Source organism: Schistocerca cancellata, chromosome 8, assembly GCF_023864275.1.
Source record: "Schistocerca cancellata isolate TAMUIC-IGC-003103 chromosome 8, iqSchCanc2.1, whole genome shotgun sequence".
Taxonomy (NCBI): domain Eukaryota; kingdom Metazoa; phylum Arthropoda; class Insecta; order Orthoptera; family Acrididae; genus Schistocerca; species Schistocerca cancellata.
In genome coordinates, this window is record NC_064633.1 from 192,920,775 (window position 1) to 192,932,265 (window position 11,491).

General features: G+C 37.1%; 1 protein-coding gene across 2 annotated transcripts in view; it reads left to right on the forward strand.

The window, feature by feature from the left end:
* Positions 1 to 10,675, forward strand: part of LOC126094518 (E3 ubiquitin-protein ligase TRIM33-like) — a 135,179-nt gene extending 124,504 nt beyond the window's left edge. The window contains exon 15 of one of the 2 annotated variants that reach the window (XM_049908933.1): positions 8,287 to 10,675. In XM_049908933.1, coding sequence (XP_049764890.1) covers positions 8,287 to 8,448 — 162 coding nt within the window. In that variant the 3' untranslated portion in view covers positions 8,449 to 10,675. The remainder of the gene's footprint in view (positions 1 to 8,286) is intronic. The other variant, XM_049908934.1, reaches the window with a different exon arrangement.
* The last annotated feature ends 816 nt before the right edge of the window (positions 10,676 to 11,491 follow it).

The window sequence follows — 11,491 nt, forward strand, 5'->3', positions numbered from 1 at the left end:
TTGGTGTCGATAACCAATTTCACCTAAATTGCATTAGTTTTCAATATGTAACAGGAATGGCTGCAAGAAGACTATTGCTTTTACAAAAGGGGCTCATAATATGCTACTGTATTGGTTAAAAGGAACAATGCTTCTGCTTTAAAAAAATGGTAACTAACAAGGGTTTTGGCTGAGAGAGTTTCATACCACAAAATTCTTCATTATACTCAACACTGAACTCTTGTATTAGCTGGGAAATAATTTTGAAAATACCTGTAGAACTCAGACACAAAGTTACATGAGTAATAAATAGGGGAAAGAAGTGGGATTGAAGGGGGGGGGGGGGGGGGGAGGTTCGGGGCATGCTAGAGGAGGACAGATTTAGCTTTTCACTACTCAGGCAGAAGTTGTGGAATAGGTAGTTATTATTATAGAGAATCCAGTTGATAAAATACAGCAATGTAAACTTACACTGATTCATGAAGTAACAAAATACTTATAGATAATGTATTGGACCATGTTATTTTCATAGTTGACCACATTTTTCTGGCATTTTAAGGTGTAGGGACTTCCCCCCTTTAGACCTCTCCATCATGTCATTGTTTGGGGGAGGGGGGGGGGGGGGGGGGACGACATTTTGTCCATTATGGTGTGATGCATTATAATGCTGGAATGTATAGTTTGTAGAGAACTAGAATTACAAAAAGAGATACAGAAAGTCCCCAAGTGGCTTTTTAGGGACACCACCAACTTGATTTGAGTAAGTATATTTGTTGGTAAGATATGTCCCATGAGAAAATATCCTGTATGTGTATGGATCCTCACTAGTCAACTCAGCACCTCCTTTTGCCCTATGTGAGACTAGCCATCTTCTGATATTATAACACATCTGACAAAGGCACATTTTATGGACCTCAAGAGCCAATAAGTGGTTTCATGGGACTAAGGAAACCAATGAATCATGTTCCGTAGAATACATGCCATACATCTTGCATTCAGTTCTGAGGCCCCATTGAAGTTTCATGCACAAAATAGGATTGTTTCTAATGCTGCTCACTGAGAGGGTTCAACAGTAAGCATTAACTTGGCAGTAGTTATAATCTCAAAAGTTACAATGCATTCTTCATGGTGAGCATAATCTATTTAGTGCTTCATACTTTCAGGACAAATATTGTTTGATTCATTTCAAAACTCTAATTGTTAGTGAAGTAGTAAAATCTAAATCAACTATTGCTCTGTACAAAAATGCAGACTTAAAAATCAGCTTATGGTTTATTGTTTTTCCACGTACACATTTGTTTTATTATGCAAGAGGGAGTCTGTCAGAAAGTTTTGTTCCAGTGCAGAGTCTGGCGCATGTTGGAAGGCATATTTGGTTAAAAATTGAATTTTTTCTTTAAATGCAGCTCAGTTTTGACTTGAATGAAATTATGAAGTTATGAGTTTCATATTCAGGGTCATATTTACCGACAGTTATACAGCATGTACACATTGATTCGCTGTTTATGTGTAGTGCTGTGTGATAGGACTATCTGTTAACAGAGTCAGTCATCTTATTAAAGTTCATGGAAATAATGTTTTGTATTTTCTTGGAAACAAATGTCTTCTGTTATTCAACAAGGGAAAGTGCGGAGTGGACTATGACAACATTATGAAAAGGATGTTAGCTACTCACCATACAGTGCAGATAGGCACAACAAAAAGACTGGCAGAGGCGTCAGGAGCCAGAGACTGTGTGTGTGTGGGGGGGGTTCAATGAAGGCGTTGTTGGCCGAAGAAAGCTTACTTTCTGCCAGTCATTTTGTTGTGCCTATCTGTGACTCTGCATCTCTGCTATTGGTGAGTAGCAACTATCCATTTCATAATATTGTCTTCTGTTATTCAGATAAATTGTTTGCGTAAAGACTATGGGTTCTGGTATTTGGCCTGTATATTCTACAAACATTCCCCACATAATAAATTGAGTGTTATGGTCACATTCATTGACTGCAACACTACTTATTATACTTCTATGTTCATGTGACGAGAGAAGAATTTATACGAGAGGCAAAGTGTAGTCAGTAAAGGAATAACATTAAGACTTCAATCAAGTAATACTACTAAAAATAAATGTTTTTTTAAAATGTATTGGAAGTATTGGTTGAATTCTTGAAACTGAACAGATTGAATTTTTTAAATTTTTTATAATTTTTTAAAAATTTAATTTAAATTTTATGACAGTATAGGCATGATAGTAAGCCACCTAGGCTGCCTACAGAAGATATAAACAAACTACTTAGCGGTACATATTTGCATCCTTAACTCAAGCTGTTCGTTATTATGTTGATGAAGCCATCTCATCATGCCTATTCTGTTGCTTTTGTTTTGCAAACATATACTGAAGGCTTGTGCATGGTGAATGGATTATTCATTTGCATGGTAGAAGTGAAATACAAATGCAAGTGATTCACTGCCTTTTTGTGAATCTTTCAGGCACTGGAAAGTTTTATTTCATTTTTGTCGCATTCCACGATATTAGTCGATTGTGACAGGGGTGGGGGCATGCCACATACTCATGGGAGGAATTCATACTCCACAGTAAACTGTGATTGACCTGTGAACAAGCATACTGCCCCACTTTTCATAGGCTCACTCATTACAACACAAACTTTGGTTCCTTCTTGTGAAGGCACAGGTAACTGAGCTTACAGAGGGATGTGTGACTGAGAGGCTGCCAAAAGGTCAGGCCAGTGCAAGAATTTTGTTAGATGCCTTCGGGCACTTGACGCAAGAAAATAGCACAGGCATTATTTTGTAGCACATAGTTGACTGTGTGAAGGCTGTCATTGAGTGTTTCTTCGACTCAATGTCTGCTTAACTATGATATGGCCAATCTGTAGTCTCCCAGTGATCCAACTATATGTAATGTCATCTAGATAAGTTTAATGTTCCAACCTGATTGCTTACCAAATTGTATACACCAAATTCTTAAGCAAACAGTCAATACTACCATATCTAAGATTTTTACAGGTGCACTAATTAAGCCATTTTCTGCCAATCTACTCTTCACACGTTCATCACGATGCACTGTTTTCTACCTTTATTTATTTTTGTCATCTGGATTCCATGACTTGTAGATATGAATGTTTTGCAAATCCATTGTGTCTCAACTTATGACTGGAAAAAGAATGAGAAGGCAAATATATTCCCTTTATCAGGCATTTCCACTCTACCACCTAATGTTCTAGCATTTCTATTTGTTTTAGATATTTCCTAAATTTCACCGTCTCTGCCTTGTTTTTGACTTCACCAACACGCAAATGTAAATAATGTCCCTAATCATAATTTTCTACCTCTTATGTTGAAGTAAAGTACCACCATATAGTTCTTTTTTGTGTTCTATTCTTCTGAAGTGGCTACACCAACGTGTTTTACTTCGTTAGTTAACGTTGACCAGTAACGGTATATTGATGTTCACAGTTCTGCAAGGTATTTCTTGTATCATCATTCGTATGAATCTCACACTTGCCATCTACATTTTTTTCTCTATTTAAGGTCTGGGTTACACAACTATCTGTGACACAGTACTTAGATTATTTTTTACTGTTTATTTCTAAGGTGTAAATTTCTCAACTGTAAATATCCCGGAATACTATCTGAATAACTAGCGAGGCTCATTACCATCACATCATACTTGATGAGTATGAATCGGTAGTCAGTAACTACTTAAGTCCAGGAATTAACATTAATGTAATTGCTTATGTGAAAAACTTCAGGAAGAGTTTCTCTTGAAATAGCATCCCTTTCTTCACCATATCATAATTTTTAACTGTCCGTGTATTCACATTTTTGTTGATACTCCCTACACTGTTCTGCAGTATAGGGAGAGGTGTGTGTAGACTCTTGTTATAATCATCATAATTTTCCATTTCTACCTCCACAATTAAAAGGTGAAATCACATTTGACTTCCCATGGCAGAGCAAGCAGTGAAACTACTGGATGTTACCTTATTGGACAGTATGAATGTATTTTAGATTTTGTGCATGTGCTTAATGTAACACTTCACTGATTTCCACTAACCTACTCTGCCCAAAAAAAAAAAAAAATGTCTTACATTTCAACAGAACTTGTTTTGTTGCACTGACGGGTGGTTAAGCTATTTGTCTGTTGTCTGTTAATGGTACAAGTGTAGGAAGTAGGAGAGTGCTTTCAATGCAACAACGTATCAATGCATTCTTTGAAAGCTTGTGCATTATTCATGAATAATGGGAAATGCATGTATGTGTTAGTTAGTGTTTTAGATGTCCCTACTGAAATCAGGTGTGGATAGGTTTTTTCTTTTTTTAATGTGTACTGTGAGTATTGGTTTACACACTTCAGAATATATATATATGTGTGTGTGTGTGTGTGTGTGTGTGTGTGTGTCCTGCGTGTGTGTGTGCGCACGCGCGAGTGACCGGGGGGGGGGGGGGTGCATAAGTATATGTCTGTGTGTTTTGGTGGCAGCAAAAACAAAGCAAGAGAAGTGTAACAGAGAACAGTTATTTTTAAAACAAAAGAAATTATTGCCTGTCACAATGGTATGACTTCAATAAGTTAGAAAAATAATGCATGTTACAGAATATCCAGAAAAGTGAATAGGTTTGTGTTTCTATTTAAGAATCCATTCTAACACTCCTGTTCTCTATTAAAAATGTAATTACAGGGCTGTATTAGAGTACTTAAAGTGAGATGTTGTCCTTGTCCTTGCATTCTACCCCTTTTTTTTCTTTTTTTATCAACTGCCAAAGTAGGATCAGGCTTGTCAGTTTTATTTTGCACAAAGTGTTGAGGCTTACATTATCAGTGTTTGGCTGATGTCTTGTAACCCTAGCAGTGTATAGTATACCGCTTTATAATAGATAAGTTCTTACTATATTGAAGTGTTGGAGTCATGAAAAACTTGTAGTGGATGTATAACAAAATGTCAGTTCTTTATTTACATGCAACTGTCGTGTTTTGTGGGTTCTATGTAATTCAAAATTTGTTTTGTTTGGTCACGCATTTAAAACCAGTCACCATGTCGAAAGATCAATTCAAATGTTATGTTATGTGGGTTTGCTTATCCGTATCAGTTCTGTGTAATTTATAGACTGCTTAGTGGTATGTGGGAGTAGTACGTGGCTGGTATCTCTCTTGTATTGAAACAAAGACCTGACCATAATAAATTTGTCTGTAAGCATGATTTCCTTCTAAAGAAAATCAATGAAGTCTCTCTCTCTCTCTCTCTCTCTCTCTCTCTCTCTCTCTCTCTCTCCCTCTCCCTCTCCTCAGGTGACTGATTTGGTTTGGTTTGATTTGATTTAACCAGGTAGATAAAACAACGGTGGTCCTAGCACCCTGTTGCCTGCACTGAGACTGAGTTTATTATGTAGTATCTCTCTGCCATTCTAGAAAAGACAACCAGCACACTTAAAGAGTTGTAGGAGTATTTTTAATACATCTTTGCTTGCCACAGTTTCTTCATGAATTATGGCTCAAATATTTTGTGTCTTTTGGCTCCCAGTGCATCACATTGAAAGATTAAATGTAATGTGTTTCGTCCCTCATAACATATAGACTGCACTTAGAGCTCCTTTCTCTATAGCCATCATGTGCTGAGGCCAGTTATTAGACCTAATGAGAGTTTAAGCTGCCTCCTGTTCAAGCCCAAGGTTACAGAACTTCTTTTAAAATATGATTTTGGCATTTTGCTTGTCATGATTGTTTTTCGGTTTTAGTCCACTGTTCTACATGTACCTCCTGATCTGACCATTTAATTTAGATTTTACCTTTGCCTTAATGATGGCTGAGGTAAGTTCCGGTCCAACTGACTGAGTCATAGTGCATGCCCTGGCCAGCCTAACTGCTTGTTCATAACCACTAATTCTGAGTGACTAGGAACCCACAGCAAGTTTACCCTGTTGCTGTACCCTAGCTTCACAAAGGTTTCATGATGTTCTGCAGTGATACTTGATCTTGTTCCAGGGGCTGACACAGATTTCACAGCTACTTGACTGTCTGAATGAATGTAGATGTTACAGTCCTTGTAATGCCTATGTAGATTTTTCTATGTGCATACTCTGATTGTGAATACCACAGCAGCCTCCTTAGTGAGACTGTACTCTTCAGTTGAGGCTGCACACTGTGTACCCCACCTCCAGCACCTTCACCCATTTTTGACCTGTCAGTAAAACAGTATTGTGGTTCACCCTTCCATGCTCTCTGCTCCCTATGGTTACATAGAAAGGTTTATTGAAGCAGCTGGAAGTTATTGTATAGTCAGCTGGCATTTCCCCGACCACTGCTATGTTTACCACTTTCATTATATTAGTGTGGGATTCTGGAAATCCTAAAGATCCCTACTGCAGCTTTCATTGTAACCCAGTGATGTAATTGGAGAAGGGGGGGGGGGGGGGGGGGGCATGTCGAGTGTGGTAGCCAACTCCGCAGTGGGAGTGTGGCTAATTCCACTCATTATTACTGGGTAGGCCAATCTCTACATCTTCCTGAGCTCCTTGAGCAGCCAGCTTTTTTGCTATTGTATTCCACCACATTGTAGCCCCATAAGTGTTCTTTTTGTGGTGGTGCTTGTAAGTTTCACATTCAGGGCTAATCCTAAGTACTTCACTGACTCCCTCTACTGATGGAATTTCGTTGAAGAGCTGAAGATTCCAGTAGTTGTTCTGGTTAAGCTATCTCAAGAATGATACTAACCCTTGAATCCTGTTTCAAACACCAATTTTACACAATTCTCAGAGCACAGTGTGCCAATATTCTAACAGTTCTTGCAATCTTACCAAATATTACTATGACTAAATCATCTGCATATCCTTGGCAAAAATAGTCCAGCATTTAGCTCCTTAATGAGTTCATTCACCACTAGGTTCCCTGGTAGCAGGGACAAGATCCCATCTTGCAAACACCCTCTAGTGGTATTTCTCACCAGTTTGACATCTATCATGGTGGCGTTGACCTTTTGTCTTCTCATCACTGTCTTAATCCACCTATTCTACCTAGATATGTTGGTCTTAATGTCATGCCCTTCTGTGACTTTTACCATAGGTTCAAAGCTTGTATTGCTGCGAGCCCTCACAGTATTCAGGATTATGCAGAGTGTCATTCCCTGGAAATGTAGTGCTTTTGCAACAAGTTGATGAAGTGCTGTTTTGTGTGATTTGTCTGTTTAGTATGAGTGTTGGTTTTTATTTAGAGAGACTTCAATTCACCTTCTTTATGCAACGTGCATGCTAACCAGTTTTTCTTATGTCTTTAGGTGAAAGGAGAACAGATTGATAAGTCTCATGTCCTTAGCCTTGTATGATCATTCTACCTGGCACCATACTGGAAACAACGTTCACTGTTCTCCAAGTATTAAGAATGACAACTGCACCAAAACTGACTCTTAAACAGTCTGCATAGGAGTGTGATTAATCACTCTCCTGCTTGTTGCAACAAAGACCTGATGACTTGAATAGTTGAAACATTCCCATTGTCCACTGGACTTTGTTGAACTCCATATATTCCTTACCAGATTCTCAGTTCTACTATTGGTTACCTGTTAACCAGTACCTCACAAGGACTGGATCTTGATCTGAATCATCTGGCAGAGCGCATTGTCGGAAGTGAGTCTTTTAGGAATACTTTCTGCCTCTCATGTGCTGACTCTTTATACTCACCATCCTCCCTCCTTAGTGTTGCTCCAGGATTTATTGCTATCCTAATTAGAATCTTGTGTGAAGTCTGGCTCTGGCAGTTGCAGATACATTTTGTATGTACTCACAGAACATTTATTTATGCAGTTGCTAATCACATCTTTACAACTTAAAATGCCACTAGATATGTTTGTAATCATAATTAGGATTACTGCAGTAGAAAAGATGGTATCAGCTTCCCAAACATGCCATAATTATGGCCCAGTGCCATTTGAGTTGGATTTTTAATTTGCTAGTAGTCTGTGCAGTAAAATGTTCTTGAGGAATTTACAGACATTTAGGTTATAGTGAATATGTGACATTCTAAATTTTCACACCCTTTTGAGATTACGATCTTTCCACGAGAGCTGTAATTTGTGTGTTTCCTCTCATATGTTCAATCTATAGAATTTATTAGAAAACCAAAACTGAAAAACCAATATGTGACTTGTAAAAGATACTTGTTAACAGTAATGGAATAATCCTCAACTTGAGAGTGTAGCAGTCTGTCTGTACAAATGAAAAAAATGTATATTGGAAAATTGCTGTAGTTTACTGTTTGGAACTAATACCTAACAATATTTGTGAAGAGATGCTTTTCTTTGTCTTTTGCAGAAGGAGAGCCAAGTTTACCAAGATGCAAAAACTTTAGAAGAATTTTTTGATAGCCTATTGCAGAAGTGGCTTCCTCAGTATGCATATGATACAACAGCAGGCTCTGATGATGACTGCATATCTCCACCTCAGAAGAGACAACGACGAATAGTATCAGATTGATTGCTCGCTGAGCATGTTATATATAGTTGTCAGCTTGATCACACCTACAGCAGGGCCCTCCAAAAACGTGATTACTAATAATATAAACTGCTGAATGGTTTACTAATAAGATGGAATGCAAGATGGTATAGGAGACTTCCATTGAATCATGCAGTCAGATCTTAGCCATTTTAGTGAATTTGTTGAACACTAAAACTTGGGCATTTCATTTTTGACCAATCTGAATTTGCTCAGTAGTGATATTGATATCAGTGACTACTTTTAAAGTATTGTAGCAATACCATTTTATGTTTTAAAAAAAGCGCTTATGTGTATTTTCTCCCTGATTCTATTCTGATGGTACTGCTGTAATAGCTCCATTGGTCAGTTGTTATGTGTGTGTAAAATGTCGTTAATGTGAAACATTTTGTTTGTATGTTAAATTTAATTGGGAGTTGTACACTCGATTGTTCCATAGTTCCCTCACTCCCCAACTTACACGGTGTAGAATATGTTTCAGGAAGCATTATATATTCCCTGTCGCTGTTGACTGACTATGAAGTAATGTACTACCAATGTTAAACAATTTGTCCGTGTTATAGTATAACTTGTATGATAATTGAAATATGTCTTGCCATCTGGAGTTCTCTGTTGGAATATACTTCTGTAATATTTGTAGGAAATAGCACTCCGCAAATAAATGAATCTCGTACAAATTTTTTTTCCAAACCACTATCACTATGGTGGTTATTTATGTGCATTTGTGCATGTTGTAATGTATATAATGTAAGGCCATTGGTGGCTACCATCCCAGCACGTTTTAGCATTGCCCTCCTACCCTGAGCTACTTTAAAGCTAAGTGCTTTGAACATTGCAATACAGTAAATCTTTTTTGTTAGTGTCTCATTCAAAATTGTACTATTTGTTCTTCACAGATTGATAACAACTTGTTTTTAAAACATATTGTGATACTTTTAAGTGAAGTATGTTTTGTTGTTGCCTATTTCTTTTATACAATAGGCTTTCATAGGAGTAGTAGTGTCTTTTGTTAATCCCTAAAGCAATAAGTATAAATAACATGAAACTGAAAATATACAAGAGATTACATAATCTGTCAGTAAGCGTAGGTTCAGTGGATTTGTATGAAGTAGATTCAGTAATGACAAAGGTAACATATATAAACTGTTTGTGTGCAAGGTATTCAGCACACAAAACATGGCATCGTAATTGCATTATATAGTGGCTTTTAGACAAATTGTATCAAGAGTAGAGTAATGGCTCATTTTTCATGAAGTGTATCACTTTTTGGAGAGTTGCTGTAATGGCAAGAATTATGTTACAGCAGCTATTTTATTATATTTTCAAAGATAACAGTATACAAAATCATATGTTAAAGAGATTAGTTTGTTTAACTGTAGCATTGTATATAGATAAATTGTTTTGCTGTCATGCTACTGTTACAGAATTGTGTGATATTAATTTTGGAAATGGTCCACATATGTTTATCATTTCACAGTGAACAATTTTTGTATAGATGACATATATACAGTACTGTATGCCAGTTTTAAAGCATATAGGTTTCTGAGTTACGTATTTGTAACGTAATCAGTGTTGCAGTTCATACAGTAGTTCTAGAAGTATCTTAAAAATAGCAACACTTTCAGTAGCATGTTATATAGTATCCTTGTGGCTTTAGACGATAACATAATTTATTCATTTTGTTAGCTCACTTGTATATCATTATTTATAATGGGAAAGAGGTTCTTACTGTTCTCCCTGTGAATCCCAGTCTAGATCTTTGATTTCTTGTATAAAGGAAAATAACAATTATCGTGTTATTCAAATGAGATAAGAAACAGTTGTTTCTTGTTATGGGTTGCACACAATGTTTAGTTTTGTGCATTTTGCATCAGTAAGAAAGTGTTAGACAAAGAACACCCATTATCGTACAGCACTCCCAGTTTCCACTACAGGATCTTCAGTATGAAGATGTTATACATCATCATGTCTGCTGTATGTACACAGGATTAAATAGTATGGAAACTGTAGTACTTATATAAATGTGAATATAGAATTCTTAGTCAGTTGTCACTGCCAGTTAACTTATACGATCACATCGAGTGATCTATTAAGTCGTGAAACAAAGAAATTGTAGTATGTTACTTTCATAGAGGAAAGTTTATTTCTCTGAGATGTTTGATTTATAATTGCTGTCCTGACCAGTAAAATATAAGTCATATGTTTCTTACCAGTCTCTTTTTTATTATTCACTTACTGTTGTGATAGACCAGAGCTGTCCCATTTCCAAACTTTCATAGACCCCACCTCTGCAACCTGATCCAGCCCGTACCTTTGTGAAGACATACACAGCCAAAGGAAGAGCCACTTTTTGATTATAACATATCCATCAATGCCTTTACAAATTCTTTTCAGCTTCCTGCATTGACAGAGTGACACCTGCCCCAGGATTACTAGTAATACTAAATGGCTGTAGACACTCTGTAATAAAAACAGAAAATTTGTTTTGCAGATTACATCAGTTGATGGCTGCTTGGTTTGTAACTCTCTGGATTCTAGTAGGCAATGTACCATATACTCAGCTCTTGTGAGTCTTTTAATTCTTTCCTCTAACATATCCATTTGTATCCAGGTCTTCCCCATTCTCCTTCATTGCCTTTCCATGTCTTTCTATCTGTAATACAGGCAGATTGAGACAGGCCACTCAAAATACATCCAGCCTAAATAAATACAGGGTGTACATAAAGTCCAGAAACGCTTTCAATTGTTTATTGCACAAAAACTAAACATTGTACAGATGTCATACATATTGCATTTTGAAGACAAACTCTGAATTGTCAATACGGTAATCAAATTCTTGCCATATGCACTTCACATTCATTTCACTCACACTGGGACGTCTGCTTCTCTTCGCCGGGCACAAGCAACCTGTCGCAACGAATTTGTTGTGCCAGTGGTAAATGACCTTACTTGTTGGTGGCTTCTTACTGTACTTGGTTCTAAACATCCACTAAACAGCTGTAGCACACTTGTTTTTGTCGAACTC